Source organism: Ursus americanus, chromosome 4 (genome assembly GCF_024610735.1).
Source record: "Ursus americanus isolate L20-20 chromosome 4, mUrsAme1.1.p, whole genome shotgun sequence".
NCBI lineage: Eukaryota > Metazoa > Chordata > Mammalia > Carnivora > Ursidae > Ursus > Ursus americanus.
In genome coordinates, this window is record NC_142130.1 from 49,882,772 (window position 1) to 49,897,372 (window position 14,601).

Genomic DNA, 14,601 nt, shown 5'->3' on the forward strand with positions numbered 1-14,601 from the left:
TGACCCACTTTCTAATATAGCTTGTTATACAGCTGGATAATAAGAACAGCTGGATAATAAGAACAATAGAATAAGAATAAGAAAAGAATAATCTATGAACTTATTTTGTTAAAACAAATAAGTGGTAGTTTCAGAAGTTTTTTCTTATCTCTTGCTATCATTTATGTATCTTTTTAATATCCAAATGCAGAAAAAACATAGGAGGGTTTAGATTGCTTTGTTGCCTTTTCTTCATGCTTGGGCCTCTCTATTTGCCCAGAACATTCTGAAGCTAAACAGTGTTTGTTTTAATATACTTTTTGTTAGTTTTTCTGAATTTCCCCAAGGTAGTTTCCTCACTACAGTTTCCAGTAAAGCTGGAAGGTAAATAAAGTCTGTTTTTCATCCCCTCATTGGCCTTCCATTTCTATGCCTTCTTCACTCTTTTATGTGGCCCTTCGCTGACTACTTTGGCCTGCTGCATGTCACTGCGAGACTACTCAATCAAAGCTGACACCGGAACACCTAGGGATCACAATCTGTCTGACTTCCTGCTTTATTTCAAAACTTCCCTTCTCTGTGTTCCCTTTCAATAGGCTCTGTTCTGTGTTAGAGAACTGAAGAACTACACTGAGATCAGAGAGATTTGAGTTTTAACAGTAACTTTCTGGATGTCCAACTAACATGCCTCAAACAAAATTAACAATCTCTTGCTCTCCCATTGCCCCTGAACTTTTTCTCTGAATTTTACTCTGCCCATTAGTAAATCATTCTGCCAGGTACTCTGGCTTTCTCTTATCCACTCTGCCACCATGTCTTAATGATTAATACTATGTTTTGAAAATTACAATGATATGTGAAGACTGAAATAAAAATTTCTTAAGCAGGTACCCATGATTGCCTTAAACTGTTCAGGTAAGTACATCTCACTACTCTATATATATCACTACATAATAACCAAGAGTCTATTCAAATTTTCTTTGTCCCATATCCAGTTATCTTCTGACCACTCATGTATTCATTTGTTTAGTTAATATTTATTTTGCGCTGGCACTAAGTGCTGAAGTTATAAAATTGAAAACAGCATGACTTTCAACCTACTTATAATGACATCAAATAATTAAGACTATAACAACGTAAAAATTGCATATGATGTGATCCCTGGTAGATTATAGATGCATGAGACCGGGAAGTGTCTGGTAGGAATTGATGCTACAGCTGGGATTTAAAGAATAAATAGGTGCTTGCTAGAAAACAAAAGTAAGGAGTGCCAGTAAATGAATAGGAATGTAAGTAGTTGTCTAAAGGAGGAATCTGGAAAACAGAACAGGACTGCAGAAGATACAGTGAAGTGATAAAGATTGAGACATAGTGCAGGACCATGGTTACAAAGAGTCTGAAGCATATTGAAATTGGGAGTGTAAAGAGGGAAAGAAAAATCTCAGATCATGAAAGTACTCAGTGACTCCATCAAACATAATAACATTTGTATCATAGGAGTCCCAGAATAACAAGAGATAGAAAAGTGGGCAGAAGGATTATTTGAGGAAATTATAGCTGAAAACTTCCCTAATCTGGGGAAGAAAACAGACATCCAAATCCAGGAGGCACAGAGAACTCCCATGAATATCAACAGAAGCAGGTGAACACTGAGACACAGTGTAGTTAAATTTGCAAAATATAGAGATAAAGAAAAATCCTAAAAACAACAAGATAAAAGAAGTTCCTAACTTACAAGGGAAGACCAATAAGGTTAGCAGCAGATCTCTCCACAGAGAGATAATCAATGCACCAAATGGAAAAAATCTGCAGCCAAGAATACTCTATCCAGCAAGGTTATCATTCAGAATAGTAGAGAGATAAAGAGTTTCCTAGACAAACAAAAACCAAAGGAGTTCGAGACCACTGAACCAGCCCTGCAAGAAATACTAAAGGGGACTCTTTGAGTGGGGAAGAAAGACCAAAAGTGATAAAGACTAGAAAGGAACAGAGAAAATCTCCAGAAACAACAATAAAACAAGTAATAAAATGGCAACAAATTCATATCTGTCAATCATTATTCTGAATGTAAATGGACTAAATGCTCCAGTCAAAAGACACAGGGTGTCAGATTGGATAAAAAAAGCAAGACCCATCTATATGCTGCCTATAAGAGACTCATTTCAGACCTGAAGACATCTGCAGATGAAAGTGAAGGGACAGAAAGTATCTCCCATGCAAAAAGACGTCAAAAGAAAGCTGGAACAGCAATTCTTGTATCAGACAAACTAGATTTTAAACCAAGGTCTATAACAAGAGATGAAGAATCATACTATATCATAATAAAGTGGTCTATCCAACAAAAAGATCTAACAATTGTAAATATTTATGCCCCCAACATGGGAGCACCCAAATACATCAAACAATTAATAATAAACATAAAGGAACTTATTGATAATAACACATTAATAGTAGGGGACTTTAAAACTTCACTTATACCAATGGACAGATCATCTAAGCAGAAAGTCAACAAGGAAACAACGGCTGTGAATGACACACTGGACCAGATGGACTTAACAGATATATTCAGAACATTTCATTCTAAAGCAGCAGAAAATACATTCTTTTCAAATGCACATGGGACATTCTCCAGAACAGATCACATAGTAGGTCACAAATCAGGCCTCAACAGGTACAAAAAGACTGAGATCATACCATGCATATTTTCTGATCATAAGGCTATGAAACTTGAAGTCAACCACAAGAAAAAAACTGGAAAGAACACAAATACATGGAGGTTAAAGAACATTCTATAAAAAATGAATGGGTCAACCAGACATTAAAGAAGAAATAAAGAAATACATGGAAACATGTGAAAATGAAAACATAATGGTCAGAAACCTTTGGGATGCAGCAAAAGTGTTCATAAGAAGGAAGTACATAGCAACATAGGCCTACCTCGAGAAGCAAGAAAAATCTCAAATATGCAACCTAACCTTACAGCTAAAGGAGCTACATAAAGAACAACAAATGGAGCCTAAAGCCAGCAGAAGAAGGGAAATAATAAGAACTAGAACAGAAAAAAGTGATATAGAAAAAAACAAACAAAGAAACACAGAACAGATCAATGAAACCAGGAGCTGGTTCTTTGAAAAAATTAATAGAATTGATAAACCCCTAGCTAGACTTCTCAAATAGAAAAGAAAAGACTCAAGTAAATAAGATTAAAAATCAAAGAGGAGAGATCACAACCAACACCAAAGAAATACAAACAATCATAAGAGAATATTATGAAAAATATATGCCACCAAATTGGACAATTTAGAAGAAATAGATAAATTCCTAGAAACATATAACCTACAAAAACTGAAACAGAAGAAATAGAAAGCTTGAACAGACCAATAACCAGCAAATAGATTGAATCAATAATCAAAAATCTCCCAACAAACAAGTCTAAGGTCAGATGGCTTCCCAGGGGAATTCTACCAAACATTTAAAGAGGAGTTAATACCTATTCTTCACAAACTATTCCAAAAAAAAAAAAAAAAAAAAAAACAGAAAAGGAAGGAAAACTTCCAAACTCATTCTATGAGGCCAGCATTACCCTGATTCCAAAATCAAAGATTCCACTAAAATAAGAGAACTATAGGCCAGTATCTCTGATGAACATGGACATAAAAATTCTCAACAGAATACTAGCAAATCAAATCAACATTACATTAAAAGAACCATTCACCATGATCAAGTGGGATTTATTCCTGGGTTGCCAGGGTGGTTCAATATTTGCAAATCAATCAATGTGATACACCATATTAATAAAAGAAAGGATAAGAACCATATGATCCTCTCAATAGATGCAGACAAAGCACCTGACTAAGTACAACATTCATTCAATCCCTCAACAAAGTAGGGATAGAAGGAACATACCTTAACATAATAAAGGACATATATGAAAAACCCACAGGTAATACCATCCTCAATGGGGAAAAATTGAGAGCTTTTCCTCTACACTCAGGAACAGAGATGTCCACTCTCACCACTGTTATTTAACATAGTACTGGAAGTCCTGGCCTCAGCAATTAGACAAAAAAAAAAAAAAAAAAAGAAAAGAAATGAAAGGCATCCAAATTGGCAAGGAAGAAGTCAAACTTTCACTGTTTGCAGATGACATGATAGTTTAGGTAAAAAACCTGAAAGACTCCACCAAAAAATTGCTAGAACTGATACATGAATTCAGCAAAATTGCAGGATACAGAATCAACAGGCAGAAATCTGTTGCATTTTGACACAATAATGAAGCAACAGAAAGAAAAATCAAGAAATCAATCCTATTTACAGATGTACCAAAAACCATTAAGATCTAGGAATAAACCTAACCAAGGAGGTAAGAGATCTGTACTCTAAAAACTATAGAACACTTATGAAAGAAATTGAAGGTGACACAAAGAAATGGAAAAACATTCCATGCTCATGGATTGAAAGAACAAATATTGTTAAAAAGCCTATATTACCCAAAGCAATCTACACATTTAACACAATCTCTATCAAAATATCACCAGCAATTTTCACAGAGCTAGAACAAACAATCCTAAAATTTGTATGGAACCACAAAATACCCAAATAGCCAAAGCAATCTTGAAAAAGAAAAGTAAAGCTGGAGGCATCAGAATTCTGCACTTCAAGCTGTATTATAAAGCAATAGTGATCAAGACAGTATGGGTACTGGCATAAAAACAGATACGTAGATCAATGGAACAAAACAGAAAAATCAGACATAGACCCACTAATCTTCAACAAAGTTTCTTCTACAAATGGTGTTGGGAACACTGGACAGCAATATGCAGAAGAATGAAACTGGACTACTTTCTTACACCACACACCAAAATGAATTCAAAATGCATGAGAGACCTAAATATGAGACAGAAAATTATCAAAGTCCTAGAGGAGAACACAGGCAGCAACCTCTTTGACATTGGCCATAGCAACTTCCTACTGGACGTGTCTCTGGAGGCAAGGGAAACAAAAAGCAAAAATGAACTATTGGGACTTAATCAAGATAAAAGAAAAGCTTCTGCATAGTGAAGGAAACAATCAACAAAACTAAAAGGTAACATACAGAGTGGGAGAGGATATTTGCAAATGACATATCTGATAAAGGGTTAGTATCTAAAATCTATAAAGAACTTAAAAATTTAACACCCAAAAAACAAATAATCCAGTTAAAAAATGGGCAGAAGACATGAATAGACATTTTTCCAAAGACACCCAAATGGCCAACAGACACATGGGAAGATGCTCCACATCACTCATCAACAGGAAATACAAATCAAAACTACAATAAGATACCACCTTACACCTGTCAGAATGGCTAAATGTAACAACTCAGGAAACAACAGATGCTGGTGAGGACGCAGAGAGAGGGGAACCCCTCTTACACTGCTGATGGGAATGCAAACTGGTGCAGACACTCCAGGAAACAGTATGGAGGTTCCTCAAAAAGTTAAAAATAGAACTACCCTATAACCCAGCAATTGCACTACTAGGTATTTACCCAAAAGATCCAAAAATACTGATTCGAAGGGAAACATGCACCCTGATATTTACAGCAGCATTAACAACAATAGCCAAATTATGGAAAGAGCCCAAATGTCTACCAACTGATGAATGATTAAAGTAGTTGCGGTATATATATGCAACGGAATATTACTCAGCCATAAAAAAAGAATGAAATCTTGCCATTTGCAATAACACAGACGGAGCTAGACAGTATTATGCTCAGCAAAATAAGTTAGTAAGAGAAAGACAAATGCCATATGATTTCACTCATATGTGGAATTTAAGAAATGTAACAGATGAATGAACATAGGTGGAAGAAAAGAGAGAGAAGAGTAAACCATAGCACAGACTTCTAACTATAGAGAACAAATTGAGGGTTGCTGGGGGTGATGTGGGCAGAGGGATGGGTTATATGGGTGATGGGGATTAAGGAGGGCATTTGCTGTGATAAGCAACTGGTGTTGTATGTAAGTGATGGATCATAAATCCTACACCTGAAACTAATATTACACTGTATGTAAACCAGCTGGAATTTAAATAAAAACTTGGAAGAAAAAAAACAGGGAGTATGAAGATTAATCTGAGAGATCTGGGGAGTTATTAGAGAATTGTAATCATAGCACTAACCTAACATGGTCACATTTGTTTTTAAAAAGGGATTTCTGGCAGCAGCTTGGAGGGCAGTTTGGAGTGAACAGAAAGGAGTATTATTCTGGAAATCACAGAAATACTGGCAATGAAGAATGGTGGCATATTCTCAGGCAGCATCAGAAGGCAGAATCAGATAAACATAGAAGAGCTAGATTCTATAAAGCTTCATTACCGACTGGAAAGGGTAAGGAAGACTAGGGCAGGAGTGGACTAGTGCATCTTCCTCAAGATGAACTGATCAAATTTCTTCCTTCTGAATATACTCTGTCCTTTCTGTTTAGCTCCTTCGTTCTCCACTCTGAAGTCACCTACAGTAGTGGTTTTCCAAGTGTGGTCCTCACATAAGCAGCATTAGATCACCAGCATAAATGCAGAGTGTTGGACCTCTCCCCACAACTACTGGATGAGAAACTTCAGAGCAGGGTCCAGTGATCAGTGTTCTAAGTCCTTCTGGTGATTCTGATGCACACAAAAGTTTGAGAATCACTGTCCTTGGACATCTGAGTTCTTAGGGCTATTCACTGAGTTCTGAGTGTCACTTACCACTTGCAACCTTGCACTGACAATTACAATTTCCTCCTGATGTAGGTATTTTATTGCTCTGTTGGAGTAGTAAACTCTTTGAATGTCAGGACTCTGTCTTAAGCACTTTTATATCTTTACCAGGAAGCATACATTGCGGCTTCTCAAAAGCTGTGCCAAATGCACCCCCCACCCCAGCCAGCCACAGTAAAATCATTTCCTTCTTATTCATCCAAGGACTTTTCTGCTTACCCAGCTCTTCATGCCTGATAACATACATTCCTGTTTTTTTCTGAAGCCACTTTTCCGGTCCTTATTACTCATCTTGATGCTCTTTCCTATTTTGTACTCCTGCACTTACACCAAGATAGTTTATTTCCAGTTCAACATTTTTGAACAGACAGAATTCTGCCTTTACTTACAGAAATAACAGTTTGATTTCAGATAAGTTGCACATAATGAAATCCTTTAAATCCTCAATTTTAAGTCAGTATATAAGTTGAAACTTAGATACAAAGTTTAAGGCACAACAATCCCTTATTGTTAGGGCAAGTGGAATGTCGGTTTTGTTCTTATATAAGGTTCTGCACTTTATGGAACCAAAACAGAAATGTAGAGGAGATAAAATGCTACAAAGGCTCAACTGGCATTTCTGTTCTTCCTCCAGAATACACATAGAAATATTAGGTTATTCTACCACATAAGACAGTATTACAAGAAGTTTTGATTCTTTTTTTAAAATAATTTATTGAAATTCTTTCTTGCATTTCTCCAAAAATAATATCTCTAGTTCTATGCGTATGTAGTAATAATGATCATATAGTAATAACAATAGTACTTAATAACAAGAATTTAATAAGCAATATAGGATGTTATTTTAGATTTGTGATTTCACTTAATCTCCATAACAACACAGAGTTTTTTTTCCATTTCAAGATAAGAAAACTGAGACCTAAAGCAGTCAGCTACTCTTCCAGAAAGACACAGAAATTGATTGTGCTGGACCTGGACTATCAGCCTGTTTGCTCCAAATCTTGGCACCTGTCTTATAGGACAGAGAATAGCATTGAAGAAAAGAATTCTAGCCCAGTCTCTACAGCTAATTTAGGGCAAGGCTCTGGGCCTCACGTTATGCTTAGTAAAATAATGGAGTTAGATCAGATGATCAAGAAGCTTCCTTTTTAGTCTAATATCCTGTGTTTCAAATCTATGAAATAAAGTTAACCAAAATGTCTTGGAATACAATATCCTATTTAAACTTATGTAACTGATCTCATTATTAAAATAATTTTTTTCATTAAAATGGAAATCCCACATCTAGAAGACCAATCAGTCATAAGCTTCTATTCTTCTGTCCTTTATTCAGAAAGTAATCAGATGGCATTTTTAACTCCTACAAAATTCATAGCTTATGTGCCAGGCTGAGGACTACCGGAAGGGATCAAACTAAGTTAGAGATCTTGCCTTTAAGGAACTTAGCATCTAGCAGAATACAGAAGAGATGTTCAGAAATGACAGAGGGGAAAATGAAAGGAATCGTAAGATAGGATAAGCGTTTTTTCTACAGGTCTTCCAAGGAGAAGGAAATTATTTGAGTACTGCAGAACAGGAAAGGGGGATTGAAAGCACAATCCAAAGAGCATGTGGATTAGGACTTGAAAAATTAATAGCATATGAATACTCTAAGACATTAAAATTACACAATTGTATATTGAGTTACTTACAGTAAATATCAAAGATTGCTTGTTCAGACTGAAGCGTTTTCTGGCCAGATGGTCCATAATATGTCACAGAGCATGTGAATGGCATTTGTATGTCAGCCTTGGTTGCCTTGTACTCCAGGGATGAAGTCATGGTATAGAGCTGAGTTACTGGGTCCATTTGCTTTTTAAAAATTAAGACCACCACTGAAGAAAATAAGAACATTAATGATAGCATCTTTCATTGGAAAATCACAATCCTTTGTTAAATGTCGCAACACCTTGAGAAGTGGTTTTGTCCTTCTTACTGTATTTAACGGGAGGGAAAATTGACATGTACTGAGGTAGAATGTCTTTTCAAAACCATGAAATCAGAGACATAGACAGAAATAGAATCCTGGAATCCTATCTCCCACTCACTTTCATTAACTTCTAGAACATGCCATATACAGAAATAATTTTTCTCTGCTCTTGATTCTTCTGCACAAGGACTAAAATGATGTTATTAAAAAATCACTTAATGACTTAATGGTTACTTAAAGGAACAAAGCGCAGAGCCATAGGTCAAAAAGGGCAATGCATTTAGATGCAGAGCGGCCTAAGGACTGCCCAGACAAGAGAAAGTCAAAACAGGTCATCTGAATTTACTGCCCACTTCTTACCCACCTCCTTCAAGGGGTTGTAGCACTTTTCCATTCCTGTACCACGTGATGTTGCCATCTGGATAACTGTCTTTTGAAATGCAGTCTCCCAACTGCAAAATGAAGAGGAAATGTTGCTACCCTGGTTCCATCAGTGGTTGTCAATTTGAAAGCTTTGGACTCCTCAGGGGGTGCAGCTCTCCCAAAGGTTTCCTGACCCATTCATTATCCAAGCACTGACTGGGGACTGGATACATGCTTTCTTGCATTTAAAAACAACGCCTTGTACTTAAAATTCTGGTCTTGACCATTTAAAAATATGCAATAGATGCTGCCACTATTAATAAAATCACATTTGTCTAAAAACATTACCAAATTCATTTTGACGTAATTCATTTTTAGCATTAAGTAAATAACATAACTACATTAACATTGGCTATTCCCATGCTTCACAGATCTCAGCATGCAAGAATCATTAACGGTGTGAAAGTGGGGCTACCTCTTCTGTTTCATTCTACCTTAAGTTCAGATACATATACTTACCAAATCTGTATGGTAATTTTTCCGCCACTTTTCTTCAAATGTGTTATAACTTTAATATTTAGCATTTATCAAATAATATTATGAAGTAAAATTTAATCTGATTCAAAGAACTTTTAACTTGTTTGTATTTTTTTCTTCACAAAGGAAAATGTAGGTATTTTACTTAGTGAAAATAAGATTATTAGTTGATGTGCCCAAATATAACCTCCAGCTTTGTCCCCTCTCGATACAGCCTCTCTTCACACCTCTTAATGTGACTGTTAAATTTGATCTTCCTCACATCTTTACTTCAACTTTTCAATAGTTTAACCTGCCAACAGAATAAAGTGCAAACTCCCTCCACGACATAAGGCTTGTCATAATCCAGCTTCTCTGTACTTCTCCAGATTTATCATTTACTGCACTCTCTTGCCTACCGTCTTACCACACAAAGTTCCAGCAACTCAAATAACACGATGTTTCCTAAAAATGCTATTCTCGTTCACGTCATATTATTTCATGTTGTTGGAAAGCATTTCTACCTTTAGTTTGAAGAAAATCTACTCATCTTTCATGACTCCATTGAATATTCAGTTCATTCATACAAGAAAGACTTATGCCTCTTCACCTCCCCCCCCTTCCCCTTCTGGAAATGACTACATCTTCCTCAGTGTTCCCACTCTAACTCAGGCAGACTTTCTGACTGGCATCTGCAATACTGTTAACTTCACAAGAACAAAGTCTATCTTATTTGTTCTCGCATCTGAGGGCAGGAGAAGACATTTAACATTAGGCTAAGTGAAGGCAACGAATCAGACTAAGTCTTACCTTTTTTAGCTGCTCTGTTTCGAGAAAAGGCGCTTTGCTTACAATTTCAGGTTTGGATGGTTGCTCTAAAGTCAAGCAGAGAAAGGTTTTAAGTACACAAGAAAGAATAAAAGGACATTTGTGATTTGGATTATAGAAAAATAATTCACTTATTCAAAGCACAAAAACAAGGAACAAAATAAAAAAGACATTCCCATATAATCTGTAATTAAGAAATCTGGTTAGCCCACTCCCTTTCAAGTATTTGCTTTATTATATTAAATACTATTTTAAATGCTTATTACTCCTTTGAGTAAAACATTGGTAATGTCTTCTGAATGCTTCATAAGCAGTAAATATGGATTTGACAGTGAAACGGAGGTTAATATACTAAATATGAATATTATTGCCAATTGATTATCATGTGTACTTTCTACATATTAATGACTTCCAGCTACCTTTAGATGAAGACCTAAATCCACAAAGGGTACTTATTAAAAATGCAGATTTCTAAGCCTTCCCTGGCCAGAATTAGAATCTCTAGGCACGGTCCTACAAATCTACTTTTTAAAATAAGCTTTCTATAAGATTTTCAGGCACATTGAAGTTTAAGAATAATGGTTCTAAAATCATGGTGACTAAAAGGAGTTACAGGATATAGAAGTTCAAGTTTTCTGTGTATCTCAAACCTTATCTTTAAAGTGAAATCATGTTATGAAATTATAAATGTAGGGAAATCCTTCAAATTTGGAACTGAGATAATGGACAGAAGCATTTCAAACACAAGAAGTTCTATAAGCATCCGTTCTAAGAGAGTGTTCAGGAAGAACTGGTTAAAAATCACAGCAACAAGGTATTATTCAAACTTAAATTTTAAGTTATTTACTCTTCGCTGTTAGTTATCTATCACTGATGGGTTTTTTACTTTTTAATTAGGTCTAACAATTAGTCTTCAGAAAATGGATATTGCCTCTTTGTCACTGACTTTTGTGAATTTCATGGAGCAAAAACTATTCTATTCTCATATAAACAAATAAAGAAAACCAATAATCCTTTCATTCATAGTCTCATTGTATACCATCTCCAATACCTTTAATTTCTATTACCAAACTAGACTAAGTTGGCTTTTATATATTATTACTCAATTTGGAATTCCATTATCAGACATGTTGCCTACTCAGACCATTATAGAAAATAAGGATGAAGACAGAAAGCCTCTGGAACAGCAAAATGGCTATCACCAAGACTGTATGTAAAAAATATGTAAACTTCTTCATGTTACTATGGAGAGTTAATTTCCCTTTTGCAATTGTTTTATATTAGAAATTGGAACAATGAATAATAATAGTAAATCTTCCTATGTGTTCAACTTTTGCACTTTAATTATAGGAGGGCCTACTTCTATTAATTCTAGAAACATAATTCTAATTCAATTTTCACAAGGTGGATTGTTTTCTAAATACACAGATTGGAAACAAAACACAAGAAAGATAGAAAAATAAAAAAAAAGAAATACAGAAGAATAGAAAAGTAGAACAGAGACCGTTACATTAATGCAAACAAGAAGTGACATCTGATTTCCTGACTGTTAGAAATGTGACCAAAAAATTATTAAAAACGGACCAAAAGTCAAAATAAAGAGCAATTTCTGGGAAACATATGGTAGGGGCTTAAAGCCTTCCACGTATCAGTAAGCACTGGTGTTACCACGACTTTAATGTAACGCCATTAATGTTCAATTACAACTCCAAATTACTGATAAACCATTAAATTCTGTTCTGAATTTATGTTTTAAGACAAATGTCTAAAATATCTGAGAGAGGGATGTATCCAAAATATTTAAACAAACTGAAAATTCTCGGTGCTTAAGTAAGTAAGCCAAAGTTCTCTGGGAACTAAAATCAAGTGTTTCATGATACCTTTCTGAGAGAGGTAAAATATTAATTTATGTAGTCAATCAAGAGTCAAAATTAACAAGAGAAAAAGAACAAGTGGCTTTTTGTTTCCCCCTCAGTAGTATCTATGCCTGGAATATAAAAAGAGATTTAAAAAATCATCTGGAAAAACTGAGGTTCTTTTTTTTTTTTTTTTTGAGTCTTTTAATACAAAATGTGGGTGGGCAGTGTTGCTAAGTTGCATTACATTCTAGTTCACCAAAACAGTCAGGCACATACTTCCTCTTAGGCGAATATATGTATTTCTCTGCTTTGTAAACCCTCTGATGTTTTATCAGTGCACATAAGATCATAAATACTTGGTGTGTTACAAATGTTGGTCCTTTACACATGGCCATGTATATGTTCCTTCCACAAATATTTTCTAAAATTTATACTTATATCAAGAAAATGAAACTGTGGAAAATCCAGGAAACCTGGTGAAAGAATGTTTAAAGTTTAGGCCTCTTTAGTCTACACCTCATCTTTTTATTTGGAAGAGAGACACAGTGGGTATTGTGGAAGTAATGGTGGTACTACTGCAATTCTTTTGAGTTCTTTTCTCTGAAACTTTTATTTCAAACCCATGAGATATTTTGTATGTAGTTTTCTCTTATATTAGTTTGCAACAATCAATGGATATTAGTTGGAGGACTATAAAAGAGGACACGTACTATTTTAGCAAAATTGCATATTGATTCCAAAGTGTTTAAAAAAAAACTTTCCATGAATTATGCCTTAATATAATTCAGGGATTCATAACCAAGCATAGAATTGAAAGGGAAAGTCACAGAACAGATTTATTTGCATTATTAAAATAACTTTGTCAAGGGTATCACAGCCAGCTGAGGATGAAGTGATGAAGGCAAAACTGCTCTCTATTGCCCACAATCTACAGTGTTACTACCAAAATCAACACATAGGAGAGCTCACTTTGATATGGGAGGAAGGCAAGAAAAGAGAGGCTAACTGCTTACACTGACTCATGAACTCTCCCCTTAGTACTTTGTCCGTAATAACTCTTATAAATTCTGGTGTACTTTAAGTAAACAACTGTTAGCATGGAATCGTTGTTTATTTTCCTCATGAGATGGGAAAGGTATTTTTTATATTAAAGAATTGAAATAAAATATACTGTGTAGGTCTCATTTGTTAAATAGGTCATTTTCTGCTGCCTTCATTTAAAAAGAAAAATCCTTGCAGGTTGATTAACTTGCATAGGGAGGGTGAGAGGAAGGATGCTCAATTGTGATAAAACACTGAGAATAGTGTCCAAATGAAAGCTGTAACTAACTGCATGAAGTCAACCTGCATTGCCCAATACTAAGGGAAGAACTGGTCCAAGTGTAGACTGACTCCATGTCATGGAAGCAGTCTTCCTTTTAATGCCACAGACAAGAGTACAAGAGGGTTAACAGATTAGCCTCGACTGTGGTTTTCAAATGCTTGTTTAGAGCTGGAATCGTTTTCCCTTTTTTTACTCCCTGAATTACCATGAAAAAACTGAAATGTAGCATGGGTGGAATTTTAGCTAATAAGAGCAGTGCCGCCCCTTCTCCTACCCTCTTCAGGAGCTCCTCAGGAGGATCCTAGGAACACAGTAGGAAAACCACCCTCAAATTCAAAGCACTTATATTACTGTTGATGAGAGAAGCAGCCCCAGCCCAGTAAACTTCCCCAAGGTCAGAAATTAGCAACAGACCTAACAAAGTCAGGTCTTCTGATGACCAGTCAGGGATTTTTCTGTTCCAGCACAGACAGCCAGTTGGCAATCTGGGTACCCATTTGACCTCTGAGGAACTTTTGCACAATGACTGAAACAAACCTTTGGGAACTTCGAAGCCTTTATTGATGTTTCTGAATGTTTTTATTAATTTCAAATGTGCATTAAATGCAAACACATTTTAATTTTGATGTCATTCAATTCTTTTTTAAAAAAGCTGTACTCGTGGCCATAAAGAATGTGACTTAATTGAATCTGGGGTGCTTTATGGGCATGGCTATTGTATCTGAGGTATAATTTAAAACTAAACAAACAAACCTATACCAGAGGTAATGGAGTCATCAGTCATGGCCTCCAGCTGGAATAAGAACAGTCTGAGTTTGCCCATGAGGATGGCACTCTGCAGCAAGCTGATCTGGGATTAGCTCACGTCAACCATACTCAGTTCCGCAGTACACAATGCGTGTTGCTAGGTGATTCGACAGAAGGAAACAGAGCACTGATTGACGAGCCTAGTAACTCTTAAGTGACTGCAATATACCCATGCACAGAATAAAAGTCTCCCTTTCACAGCTGCTGTTTGCTTC

At 35.7% G+C, this 14,601-nt stretch overlaps 1 protein-coding gene across 2 annotated transcripts in view; it reads right to left on the bottom strand.

The window, feature by feature from the left end:
• The window catches only part of ALCAM (activated leukocyte cell adhesion molecule), a 202,977-nt gene that overhangs the window by 34,795 nt on the left and 153,581 nt on the right, over positions 1-14,601 (bottom strand). For both annotated transcript variants that reach the window (XM_045785287.2, XM_045785286.2), the window contains exons 4-6: positions 10,379-10,443; positions 9,054-9,141; positions 8,412-8,594 (exon numbers count right to left, since the gene is read on the bottom strand). In XM_045785287.2, coding sequence (XP_045641243.1) covers positions 8,412-8,594; positions 9,054-9,141; positions 10,379-10,443 — 336 coding nt within the window. The remainder of the gene's footprint in view (positions 1-8,411; positions 8,595-9,053; positions 9,142-10,378; positions 10,444-14,601) is intronic.